The sequence below is a fragment of the Pseudopodoces humilis genome, chromosome 17 (genome assembly GCF_049639895.1).
Source record: "Pseudopodoces humilis isolate 2021_Gansu_Grassland_sample_001 chromosome 17, ASM4963989v1, whole genome shotgun sequence".
In the NCBI taxonomy this organism is placed as follows: Eukaryota; Metazoa; Chordata; class Aves; order Passeriformes; family Paridae; genus Pseudopodoces; species Pseudopodoces humilis.
The window spans coordinates 16,398,635-16,412,466 of record NC_142216.1 but is presented as its reverse complement, the minus strand read 5'-3'; the positions used below and the strand labels follow the sequence as shown (position 1 = coordinate 16,412,466).

General features: G+C 44.0%; 1 protein-coding gene across 4 annotated transcripts in view; it reads right to left on the bottom strand.

Moving 5' to 3' along the window:
• Positions 1–13,832, bottom strand: part of KCNIP1 (potassium voltage-gated channel interacting protein 1) — a 179,113-nt gene that overhangs the window by 349 nt on the left and 164,932 nt on the right. The window contains exons 5-9 of one of the 4 annotated variants that reach the window (XR_015774004.1): positions 13,041–13,148; positions 12,009–12,113; positions 11,407–11,469; positions 7,751–9,183; positions 4,215–4,336 (exon numbers count right to left, since the gene is read on the bottom strand). Coding sequence is in view for 2 of the 4 variants with exons in the window: in XM_005532552.2 (XP_005532609.1) it covers positions 9,136–9,183; positions 11,407–11,469; positions 12,009–12,113; positions 13,041–13,148 (324 nt within the window). In the remaining 2 variants the exon portion in view is untranslated. Of the gene's footprint in view, positions 1–4,214; positions 4,337–4,737; positions 9,184–11,406; positions 11,470–12,008; positions 12,114–13,040; positions 13,149–13,832 lie in introns of those variants that run through there. The other 3 variants (XR_015774003.1, XM_005532552.2, XM_088063540.1) reach the window with 3 other exon arrangements.

Genomic DNA, 13,832 nt, shown 5'->3' with positions numbered 1-13,832 from the left:
AGTGCTGGTAGGTTTGCCAGCAGGAAGACAGCTCTCAGCACGGGTTGAGGCTTGGTCATCTTAAAAATGCCTCGGCAAAAGAAATGCAGTACGGATATATATTTTGTTTTTAAAAATAGTCTCAACAGTTGTTAAAAGTGATTAAGCAATGTTATTTTCCTGCATCAGCAAATGGAGCAGTGCAAACAAAGTAAAAGGGTAACTCTGGGAATGAGGAAATACTCTTTTATCTAATTTATTGCAGCCTGAGATGAAACATTAACTCAGCTCTGAGCTCTGATGCGGTGTAAATAGCCTGAACAAAAATACTCCTGCACTTGCTTTTGAGGACATGAACTCAGAGGTCTTCAAAGCTGTGAATGGTATCACAAAACACACCTTTCGTTTTACTGAAGCATTCACTGAAATGTTTACCTTTGGAGAAGATTGTTTTGAGCACCACGGAAATAAGAAAAATGAGAGAATTTTATGACAGAAGTTTCCCGAAAACCTGTGAAAATACTTTAAAGGGACAAAACCAAATCACTGCAGATGTATCTTCAGGTCTGCATCTCAAAGAAAAAGCCTTTACATCATTTCCCCACAGTTCAGCAGGTGTTACCTGCAGGGATCCCTTCCTTCTGTGTGTGTGGAGCTGGATCTGGGCTGGAGCAGGATTGATGCTCTTTAGGCACCTGGGATAGAGCAGGATTCAGGCCACTCCTTCCCAGGGTCATCCTTGATCTCAGTCTGTGTCAGAGACATTTGTCTGCTTGGGAATGGACACACCAGACCAAAAGGGAATCCATAAAAATGGAGGAAAAGATCTGACATTTTCCCTCATGATTATTTAGTTTATGTTTTGTCACAGTATAAAACACCTCCAGACCTGGAACAAATAAAGTACGTGGAAACACTTGTGAGCTGATGGAGAATGTGCCCTTGGGTATGAGACTGATAATTATCTGACAGGGAGAAAATGTCTGGTGTCCTTAAAGGCCCTTAGCCTAGTTATTGCTACATCTGTGCTCATGCCACATCATCACAAATCCCTGAGGAAGCTTTGTGGCATCTGGAAAAGTACTGACCAGTATGTCCTCACCATGGACACCAGCAGTGCCTTGGCAGAGCCTTGGTACAATTATCAGAGGGAATTGCTGGATGTCAGGGCCATATCTCTGCCTGCCAGTGAACTGGGAGGTTGGCACGAGAAGGAATAAAGCTGATGTGCAGTTCTGGCCTTGTTATCAGAGGGAAGGAATAGCTCATGCAGTTATTTATAGTTTGCCTCTGTGCCACACGCAGGCAGTAGGCACCCACATAACAATGGCTGAGGGGAGAAGCTGCAGCCCCCCAAAACTGCTTTGATTCCAGTCTGACAACCCTGGTGACCTGTGCTCACCTCCAGAGCTGCTGGGCCGTGTCACACGGTGGAATGACAAGTGGCAGCAGTGTCCCCAGCTGTCCCCACAGCTCAGATGCCACTCTGCCTGAGGACAACTGGGTCTCTGCAAGGCTGGTGCAGTGAACATGCTTTGGGGAAATTAAGGGCCACTTTGGGAGCACTGCACTCCTCCCTGAAAATATGTCCTGAAAAGCAACATCTTGAGACATATACCTGATGCCATGTCACATTTGCAAGGGAAAATGTTAGTCTAATAAAGATTATTACCACCACATTTTTTCTAGTTGCATTTGATGAAATTTTGGGCAGTTCTGAGAAAACCCACAGCCTTTTGTTTTCTGTTTGCCAGGATGTGACCAGCACCTGCTCTACAGCAGCAAACCACTTTCACTGGAGACTCCTGTCCTAGTACTCCAAACCCTCTGCTCCCCAAACATCCTGCAACAGCCTCTATAGCCTGTGACAACATAACCTGCAGAATGTGTGACATTATCCTTGTGCTCCATACATCCACACACATCTGTACATCCAAACACATCCAAACACATCCATACATCCATACACATGGCCCAGGGCCCAGGTGCCCACAGGGCACACAGAATACCTGGAAAGCAGAACCACAGAAGACCAGCCAAGCACCACTCTTGCCCCTTCTTTGTCAAATGCCAAAAAACTCCTGAAATCCCAGTACAGGGAACAGGTTTGACCAGCTTTGTCACATTTTTGTGCTCTGTCTACTAACACAGACCCAGGCAGAGTTTTGTCCATCCCTTCCAGACTGTGTCAGTGCCATGAGACACCTCTGGCTCTTCCCCCAGGGCAGCTCCAGCCCACTGCTGTTGACCTTCTCCAAACCTCTAAAACAAGGCATCTCCTTGCTCCACGGACTTGAGACACAACTAATGCACAGGGACTCATCCAGTCTGTGAAACATTACCTTAGTTCCCAGCTGTCAAAATTTCCACCCCAGCCCTCTGGCTCCTTTCAGCTCTATCAGGAGCAGGCAGCTCAGCCCAGCCTTACTGGGGCTCTGAGGACACAGGAGCTGGCCAGGTGTTCCCACAGTGTCAGCACAAAGCTCCCTCAGGTACTGCAAATCCATACCAAACCCAGAGTAAAGCTGCCATAAAGGAACAGGACGCCTTGAACGGGACTTTTATTGTATCTAAAATTACCTGCAGGTCTCTGCAATGTCACATCTGTTTCTGCAGTGATGTGTTTGGTCTGGACTGAGCAGGGCTGCTCAAGCCCTGGCATTTCCTCTTCGCAGGCTGGAATGTGATTTCTGTTACAAATGGGGACTAAAATATGTTCTCAGAAAAGGGAATTTTTAAGTTCTGAAATTCTGCTTTTGGACACTTAGAAGCTGCTGAAATCTACACTATATATTCCCATTTTTTATTTATGACATGCACCAAATATTCACTGCTAGAATAGAATAACTAAAACCATTGATATTCTGTTATTTTTATTTCATTGGTGAAATCACAACAAAGTGTTGCTGAGATAGAAAACTCTTACCTTCCTTGCCTTTCAAAGCATCTCATTTGTTTGTGCACAGCTCTGTCATTTGAATACCAAAGGAACCAAAAACTATTCAGTGACATTTTTGTAGCAGATGTTCTTCAAGATTTAAGCATTACAGTATCACAGTTTAGTGCAAAATAAAATAAGGCAAATAAAGTGAGGTAAATTTTAAAAAGTCTGAAACAAAAACTGAGAACAATTTAGAAGTATTTTTGCAACTCTGTCATACACTCAGATGGGTTTTTCAAAAAAAGTTTTCCTCTTTATCAGTTACAGCACAGACAGTGTGTCTCCCACCAATGCAATGCTCACCCACCACAATGGGTAATATTCTTCTTAATTATAACTGTTGGTAACAAATGCTTTTCCGTAACAGCTTGTGCTGTGGAAGGAAACAAGGCTTTGGTACTTTTTTGTGTTGTGAGTTCTCTAAAATTTAGATTTGTTGGGACAGAAAACATTGTGCTGACATTTATCTTTGTTTAGATAATATTTTCAATTTTAGATAATATTTTCAATTTATACAGATTTATAAATAAATCAATAAGATAATTAGAATACAAAGGTTGGATCAGTTTCTGTGAAAATGTCAACAAATTCAATTTAATCCTGGGATTGTAAAATCAATCTTGGGATTTTTTTAAAATCAACATTTTTCAATAACTTATTATTCTTCTGGCAAACCCAGGATGAGCACTGACTTTTCACAGACGTTTTAACAATGAGATGACTGGACATTACAAGCAGTGGGCCCTTCCCCTGCATCCTTCACACCAATGTATTCACTCCTGAGCTCTCTGCAATGTAAAGAGCGAGTACAGACTGCTTGGGCAGTGTATCCCTGCTCCATCAGCCAAGCCTGAGGGAACTGGGGCTGGGTTTGGAAGTGTCCTGGGAAAAGCTGTGCTGCAGGGAAGGAAGCTCACAGCTGCGAGTTCAGTCTCATTCTCCTGCTTTGTTATCTGGGTGAGGGCAGTGACCATCCAGGCCCATCTTCTGCAGCCAAACTTCAGAGCAGAGCAGAGCAGATTTCTGCTCCCCTTCTCCATTTCATGCTGCTGGCTGTTAGTGCAAATCCCAACAAGTAAGTTTGAAAGTGTCCCAGGTTCTAAAGGAAACATCCCCCTCTCCCCACCACCAGGAGCCCTGTGAGCCCTTGCAGAAGCCCTTGTTCTGAACCAGGAGTATGGATCACCCCGTGCCCCCAGGCTCCTCACAGGCTGCTGTGCACAGAGACAGGACAGCAGGTGAGTTCCCAGGAGAATGTCCCAGGCAATGTGACAACTCACCTTGTGCTCAGGGGGCACCTTCCTGCCCTGGCAGCTTCCAGCCAGAGCCCCACAGCAATTCCCAGCCTCTACAAGAACAGAATTGGACGACAACGGAGAGCAATGGACAACAGATGGAGAAAGACAGACTTTTCCTCTGCAAGACAACAAGGGAAGTTTTAATGGGACAGGCTGGAAATAAGCACATGCACTGAGGTTCTGGAGAGCTGCAGTTCATTATTTCCCACCTCCTGGAGGTTGATGGGGCAGGGTTAGAGAGAAGAAGTTTGTAGAGAATCAGCCTCTCCTGGCCAAGCAGCAGGGATGAGTCCATCACCAGCTCCCTATCAGACAGAATTTCTGCTCCTGCAGCTCCCATGCACATCCCAGGATGTGAAAGGTGTTGAACAGGCACTTAGCACATCTTCTTGGGGAGGGAGCAAGAATTCCCATCTGGCATTGCTCAGAGGGCCCTGCTGTCTCTGGGAGCAGGAGGTCCCTGCAGGCGTGGGTGCTGGGCAGGCACTGCAGTGACACCAAGACCACGTTTCACATAGACACCTTTATTTTCATATTTCTGCATGGATGAATGTTCTTTTTCCTGAGGTGTACTGGTAGACAGATAATACCCTACAAAATGGAGTTTAGCAAACATATATATATATATGTACACACATATATATCATCTGGCAAAGTCACTTCTGCACTCCTCATGTGTCAGAATAGGTGCTTACCATAAACCAAAGCTAAAGGGACACTGTGAGGTTTTGGGTTATTTTTCTTATCAATAACATAGTGTTTACATTTTGTTTTTCAAAGCAATTGTCTGCTTTCCTGCTTATAGTTAAACAGAACTGCAGAAGGGAAAAGACAAGGCCTGTAAGCTTTCAGTTTTCACTCCCCTAAGCTACTATCAGTGCTGCTGGTAGAAGAACATTTCTGAACTTTACACAAGGGCCAAACCATCAGTTCAGTGTATGTCACCACATCAAATGTAAGAGCACCCCTGAATCAGTGATGCAAATGAATCATTGGCATGTGTTAGCTCACAGCTGTTTCACAGCCCCCACACGCATGGATACGTTTGAGTCCCACTTTTAAAAGTTTCATTGAAAATTTTTAACCTGACAATGTCCCTTGAGAAAAAATACATATGGCATTTAAGAAAGGACACCTTCCTACAGCTATTTCTTTTTATTATTAAAACCAACATCTTTAAAACCATTCAACAAAATTAAATGCAAATTGCCATCAGAGAATAGCATTTGTAACAATGAAGTTGTACATGGCTGATCCATTAACATGGCTTTAGTTATCACAATTTACATTATTTGCACATAGCCTTATGTCTTTCATGGCACTTCCATAAAGAAGCAGCAAAGTTTGACACACTGCTGTTACCATCTTATTAGAGGCGACTCACGGACACAAGGGTGTTTGTTCTCAACACGTACTTCAGTCAGGAAATGTCTCTGCCCACGATGCCTGAACCTCAGCGTATTTGTGTCTCAAGCTTTTAGCCTGGTTCATGATTACTCACAATACTGCATTGCATTCAGAGGAACAGGAAAACAAACAGCCATAGAACAGGCACAGTAGTTTTTTTCTTTCTTTTCTCATCATTTATCACATTCCTATTTGTCAACAGATTGTTACCTAAAATTCACGTTAGAAAGGCTTTCTTTATAAAATGCTGGCATGAAGATGCAGACTAATGTTTTTAACTAGTGAAACAGTCAGAGTCCTGATTCAGACATTATTTAAACATTCATAACTTGGAGGAAAAGTGCACATTTGATAGCACTGACAGAATCTGACTGTAACAGGAACTGCTTTCTGCCTACTGGCAGGAGGATTGATGAGGGTGGGAGGCTGGGGTAGCATAGTGTGTTTTATTTAGAAATCTGTAGTAGTGTTTGTCATAAATATTGCAAGGCCCGTTTATGAGCAAGCGGAGGCTCGGCAAGTTTACAGTAGAGTAACATTCACAGAAAACATGAAAAACAAATGCAAAGCCATTTCCATGCAGAGAGCAGCTCTCTCACAGTCACTGATGTCTCACCTGCTGTCTGAAGCACACCTGCCATGGACAGATGCTGCTGATGGAAAACCAAGAGGTCTTCTATGCGCTGGTGCATCCCAGCCCCTGGCTGTAACAGTGGGATCAGGGAAATAATTGGGTTTGCAGTGGCAAGGGCTCTGCCACAGATAGATTCTGCAACCTGAGCTTTGGGAAAACACAGCTGTGGGTGACACTTTGCAATACTTTCTGTCTTAGCTACCTCAGGTGAAGCACAGAGCTCAACCCAGGCTGAACATCAGGAGTGTGTGGGAGGGGTCTGACTCCAGTGGGATCCTAATTAAAGCTCGTTATGCTCTAAGGGCAGACTCAGTGTGGCTGTCAGCATTTCCTCTCTACCTGGTTCACTCTCATTGTTCCTAGAAGTGAAAAGCAGGCACAGTGGAGCAGCAAAGGAGATAGCAGAAGTGCAGGGTCAGTGCTAGGACCCTGATTTCAGCAATGCACACCATGACAGTGGCACCAGTTGTTTGATGCTGAGTTGGAGCCACACTCCAGAGAAAGCAGTGACAGCCCTGGTGACAAAGGCAGCCCACACATAACTGCTGCCAGCGGGGCCAGGAAACACAGCTGGGGACAAATGCATCACAGTAACTCCAGAAATTAAATTAGCTTCAGGGTCTATGGCATCATGCAACTAATAACATTTTCTTTTGAAAAGGGTGCATTCCAAACATTTCTGTCTATATGTGCTATCTCATAAGCACACTTGAAGCAAGACTGTTAGAGGAAAAAGGCACTGTGCTAGCCTGATTCAAATCCTTAACTTCCATTGTCCTGAGCACTTCTCCCTCTGCTGGAATGAACTGCTTAGAATAATAGACTAAGCAGTTTTGGTGGGAAGGAAAACCTAGTAGTTATATTAATTTCTGTCATTTGCTAAAGTGATTGCAAGAAGAATCAAGAAGGAATGGTGTAAACTGTGTATTATTATTTCAGCTACAACTGATGTCTTTACCAAGTGCCTGTTATTACAGCTTAAATGACAATACCCAACAACCGGAAGAAAGGTACTCCCCCAGCATGGCATCCCTCCTGCAAACCCCAGCCCTTCACCAGAGCTGCTGGATCACTGCTGGGAAGAATTCATTAATGGTACTTAATGGTATGAAAGGCATAAACAAGATGGATGAAGGTGTCATTCCTGCAGACATGTAACTTCACTTGAACAGCACTTTTGATGACAAGGGGACAACTTAAAGAAATAAAGTTATGACTATACAGAAGTGTATGGAGGAGCACAGCAAAAGGGGAAAATACCCCATCTTGGGGAAGTAGCATTATCATTATATCAGGACTGATCAGACCTTCTTCTATAATCAGGAATGCTTCAGTAGATGAAATTTTTATAAAATTAGGGCTACAGAACTGAGGCATACTATATATTCCATATTATAGAAACCTTCCACACACGTAATTCTTAAAATATTTCTTCAGTGCTAACACTTGGTCTGTAATATTGTATGTGATACAATAAAAATAGATGCTTACTGGATGGGAGTGATGCAGCACTACAGCAGGGACTGTCCCATCTGCATGGTTTGAACAGCTGGAAAAGTTGGTTGTTCCCTTCTTCCCTTCTCTTCTCAGCCATCATCTGCCTGGAAATGGGGAATGGCACTGGTGGGTCAGCTTTCCTAGGAGGCTTCTTCACAGAAGGATCTGACATTTCCCAGCTGACAAATCATCCAGCCTTGGTGCAAATTCACTACATGAGCTTTTCTGTTTCATTAATTTAAAAACCAAACCCCTAAACCAATACCTTACTTGGCATAAGCAAAGATATGGGGCTTGTACAAGTACAATCACCTTGTAGGGAAAAAAAATATGGGCCTGGCAGCTGATTCTGAGGCTAATAACTATTCAAGATCTCCCAATCAAATGTGCTGGGCACTTTATGGGTGCCAAGGTCTGTATGTTGAAACACAGCTGCGCCTTTGTTATTCACTAAGTCAAACAAGAAAGCTTAAATAAATCCATAAAGGGGGCAAGACCTTACTGTAACATCCAGTGATAAACCTAGGAAGTGTGTGCCAAACTACAGCAATAGAACCAGAGCACATGGTGGTGCTGCGGAGAAGCAGAGTGGAGCAGCACCTGGTGTCCCTGGGACTCAGCAGGAGGCTGGGACTTAGAGCAGGTGCTCATCTTTCTGTACCAGCCATTACACACCTGCCTGGTCTCCTGAGAACTTACCATTCCTGAACAGGATTTATTCTGTACTTTTATACTCATGTGCAACATGTTCTGCTCCTTTCTGGCTCACCCTGGCATGAAGATCACCTCGATAAAGTATTCAGGAAGAACTCCACTAAACTCAGCATGATGGTACCAGTGCATGTGAGAGGATAAGCAGGATCTCTGCAGAAATGGGGATACTGGCTACATGGGCTGTCTGTTTAATGTCCCAGATACATGGACTGTTCATTTTTTCACAGACTGTAGGTTGGGTTTTGTCAAAGCAGATTAATGGCAAGGCATCCACAGAACATTGTGCTGAACAGAGGCATGGACTGAGCTGTCACTTGCAATAGATGGCTGAATAGCTATCAACATGGGCTATCATAGAGAACTAAGCTTGCTAGATTAAAAGCAGGACTTGTGCCTAGAAAACAATGCTCTGTATTACTCATTGAACTTCAAGCTGCAGTTCTCTCTTGTTGGGATTTGCTAAAATATTCACATGCTTCCAAAACGAAACAAAGGTCCACCAGCATCTTCTGGGGAGAAGAGTTGGGATCGGCTGCATTCAGTTGCCATTTGGTTGGACATGCCATACAAAATCCTCACTGGACATGGCTCAATTGTAGAATCTTTGACCCAGAAAGGAGATCTTTGTTACACAGAAGTCTCAGACTCCCCCAGTGCTCATCTGGTTACATGACATTCTCAAAGAGCTGTAAGGATCGCATGATATTGTCATCCTGAAAGCAAGGAAAAGATATTTCCATGAAACCAGCATGGACAAGCAGAATTCATGACTCTGCCTTGGCACCAAGGAGCTCTGCAGCTGCTCCTGCAGGCAGCAGCCTTGCTCTGGGAATGTTTTCAGTGCCCAGGCCTGATCCAGCACAGCAGCTGGCTTGTACCTCAGCCCTGGGTTGGTTTGAGGAACACCAAACACAGGGTCTTCTCCTGAGCCTGACATCCAGCACAGGCTGTGCCAGGCAGGGCAGTGGGCTAGTGCCTGTGCCCAAGCCTCAGATGTCCCTGACCCTGGGAGTGCAAATGTGCTCTTGGCTAATGTGCTCCACAAGCCCAAATGGAATGGTAGGTCTTGAACTGACAAGCAAACTGCCTTGAGGGAGCACTTCCTGCCAGAAATTCCAGCTCAAACCTAAAACACATGCAATCTGTGCAACCTCAGCCTCTCTGAGGCTCCTAGAGCCAAATGAGAAAGTTCCAGACAGACACAAGGGAAATCCTGGATTATTTCTCCTGAAGTATTGGAATTTTACTTTGAGATAAGAACCAGATTAGTATTCAAACACATGATGGTTTCCACCACCCCCGCCCCAGGAATTCAGTTATTCCAGAAGTTAGAACAGCTGTTTGCCTGTAACATGAAAACAATTTTCCACATTGAGAGATCTATAGGACTGCATTCCTCAGTGGTTTTGTGAGGCTGCATCATCCCTGTCACTGCTCACTCAGTGGGTGCAAGGCTCCACCTGGCACAGGAAGCCAGTCACCCTCAGGTGATTGATCACCCTGCAATCATCCCTGGCAGGGTCCTGCAGAGCCACTGCAATGGCACAGGTGAACACTTTGGGTTTTTTCATAAAGATAAGAAGAATAAATCTTGGTGTTGCAGGGCTTGCTCCAGCCTGCCAGGAAACAGCAGCTACAGTGCCACCAGCCTGCCCAGCTCCCAGGGAGGCCAGGATGGCAACAGAAGGAACCAAACCCAAAAGGGGACAGAGAACTAGAACTCTCACAGTTATAGGTGAAGTAAAACAGCTTCAATACTGAGACCACTAATCATACACACATCTACAGACAAGTTAAGAATGTGAAGAATAATATACAACACAAATGATCAAATGAAGATGGTGCTAAAAATAAGCCAAACAATCAGGAGGGACCAAGAATGAAGTAACTGAAAAACATTAGCTGTCTATTATGCTTCTGCTAAACAAAGATTTTGCGGCCTGAAGTCCCTGAATGAGACTGGATGTCTCCTTGGTTTGACACCAAAGCAGCAGAAGCCAGCCCAGCCCTCCACAATGAGCACCTTCCCCTTGCTCAGGGACAGAAGAGTTGTCTGGCTGCAGAACTGGAAACAATTTTCCAGGCAACATAAAATACACAGAAGGACCAATATGCAATTCTGTGCACCAATATAAACATTCCAAAAAGCAGAGGTTATCTTTATACATCATTATTGTACTGGTCAAATATTAGAGATAACTCTGAGCAAATATTCACACAATCAAGGTCTAAGACAACAGATATTAGGCCAATTGCATGTTAATGCAGATACTTCTTTGTGCCAGTGCTAAAAGTACCAACAAAAACTTATCATAGCCAACCTCATATATGGAATTTGCAAGAGGGGGCTTACTTCCAAAACAGAGGAAAAATTAAAATCATTGCTATGATGACAGAATTTGCTTTTAATGTTTGACCATGAAAACATTGGTTTTATAACTCAGTGCTATAATTGCAAGAATTTGAGACACCTTTAACTCTGAGGAGTTCCAGCAATATGGTACCTGGTAATGATATGTCAATGTTAGCACACAGAGACAGCAGCAGTCTCAAAATGAAGGAAAATAAAAACCCAAAACCAAACCAACAAAAACCCAAAACAACCTAAGACAGTTAAGAACTTTCTCTACAGATGTCTGCTTGCCTGTAAAATCTGGCACTGCAGTCCTCTCAGGAAAATAAAAAGACTGGTCCCAGCACCGCACATGAAGATATCATCTCTCATATTCTACCTGACCCTACCTCTCTATTGAGTCACAGGCTTCAGAGGGCATCACAGTCTTGAACCTGTTTTTGGTTTGGGTTTTTTTTTTCCACAGAGCAAAGAAAACTCAGGATCCTGAGAAGCATCTTGTTTCAAATAGAGTTTATCCAAAGGGAAGCAAATGATGTGACATGAGATAGAGCTTTCCCTGCAGTTGTACTTTAGTCCTTACCTCCTGACACGATTCAATAAACTCATCTAGAGTTACAACTCCATCTTTGTTTTTATCCATTTTCTGCAAAATAAAATAATGTAAAAATTAGTTTACATTGGTAACACTACTGTTGCAGTACAGGATCTTAGTTGATGCAACCTGAATAAAGCTAAGCACTTAACAAGCTTAGCCCACAGACTCAGTGTTGGATTGGCCCGCTGCTAAAGACTTGTTTACTATGGGATTTGGAGCACTTTCAGGTTTGTCTCTAAGTGCTTTCTTGACACACATGGGAACCTCTGTCCTTATTCCATCATTTATTTATTCATTGCCTGACCCCCACCCACTGTCCTGTCAGCTGAGAGAAGCAGCACAGAAAGGATGCAACACATGCAGAAGCTTCAGACTTTCTGGACATGGCACTCCCCAAGGCAAAGGGTCAGGCTAAGAGACCAGGCAGAAACCTTTGGAGCCAGGAAATCAGCAGGCATTGCAGTGCTAGGCTGAGTGGCTGCTAGGGTTCATTTTGGAATATATAACAAGGTATAAACTCAAATTTATAGGAAAATCTATCAGTGTATAGCTCAAATGTTAAGAAAAACCCATCAAAACCCAGGTACCTGGAAAAACACTTCTACATGCTGCCTTGGTGCATCCTCCTTGAGCACTGGATATGTGTATTTTCCCATCATATCATAAATTGCCTTTACGATATCCATCATTTCCTGCCATGGCAGCATGCCAGCGCAAACACAAAAAGGAAGTGAAGAGAAATGAGAGCCCATTTCTGTCTTGTACTGCCCTATTCTTCACCCTCCTTCTCCTATGACAAACCAGCACCTGGAATGTCTGTGTGTGTGTACGGAGACAGATGTACCAGACACACAAACATCCTATAGAGAGAATTGCTTCCCTCTGTCCCCCCTGCCACATGCTGCCAGTGTTCCCTCACCTCCCCTGGCCTTTCTGGGAGCAAGGGCTGTGCTCAGCCCTGCACTGTGGCACCAACCCAATCCCCAGGGCCTCCTCCAGGTCCAGGGACCCTCACGGCTGGAACTGGGAATCTGGTCCCTCCCCACACCTTGCACAAATTGCCCCTTATCTCCACAGCCTGTGGAAGTAACTGCAAACACTCCAGGGATGCACAATGGGTTTGAGTGAACCAAGATGTATTTGACAGGTATTCAGGGTCACCATGCTCAAAACCAAGGCCTCCCATAATGGGAACAAGCAATACCAGATAAGAAGATAAAAACAGATGACAATGCAGGATTTGGGAGTGGTGCTGGAGGCTTGTGCTGCTTCAGATAACCCCCATAGTATCTGCCTGTGCAGAAAGCAAGCCCTTGAACCTCAGTCACCAAGCACTGCCACCATCACCCTCCCCTTCACAAAGGTTATGTGGCTCAGAGCTGTAACCAGAATTTTGCTCCTGGCTAAAAAAATTCATTAAAGGTATCATAATATAGGAAAAATTTGTCAAGAAAATCATGCAATAAGATCACTGTGCACTTTGCTTAGACATAGACAAATGCTTGAGTCCACTCTGAGCTGCATTTCATTAGCTGCCTGTAAAATTAATTGTGTTCTGCAACAAAACCCAATCAATTCTCCCTTCCAAAATCAACCACATTTGTCAGGAAAAAACTTACCTCCTTGTTTATACAGCCGTCCTTATTTATGTCATACAGATTAAATGTCCATCTCAGCTTTTCATGAACAGTTCCCCGTAGCAGAATGGACAATGCCATCACAAAATCCTGGTTTGGGGCAGAGAGAATTCTCGTAACTTCCTTTTCTATGTCACCCTCTTCATGCAACACCAGTCAAAAAATTTCTCTTTTTAGGATGGAGCATATGATTATCAACTTCTGCTAGCTCCCTTTTCCAAAAATTTGTCCTCTCTGACTGAGCTCAATGGCTGAAGCATTCACTGAGATGTTTGGTTTCAAAGAGCACTGCCAGATGCTCCAGTGACCTTTCTCCTCCCTGCTGCAAGGAGCTGTCACTCAGATTGCCACCACCTGGTTAAACACAGTTGGACTGTGCCTATGGGAATAGAAGCTGATGCCTTTTTACCTCCAGATTGAGGTGCTGGCAAAGAAGGGAGAAAATCCTATCTGAGACAGAAACTCCTCTGACACAGGGAGCCTTAGATTTTGTTCTCTGGCAAAATCTGCCAGAATTGACCACATGTGATTCCCACCACTAATTACTCAGTGTGGCACACATAATTTTACTTGGTTTTCTTTGCTTACAGTAAAGTTACTGTTTCTGATAACTGTGATTTATTACTTTTACTGCATGGTGGCTCAGGCACTGAGAATAGCATAGCTACAGGGGATTTTTAGCACAGGCAGAGCTTCAGGCTAACAGGTCCTGATAACTCATTTAATATCTTTAGTCACCTCCATGAGCTCTGCATGGGGCAGTGCAGCACTGCT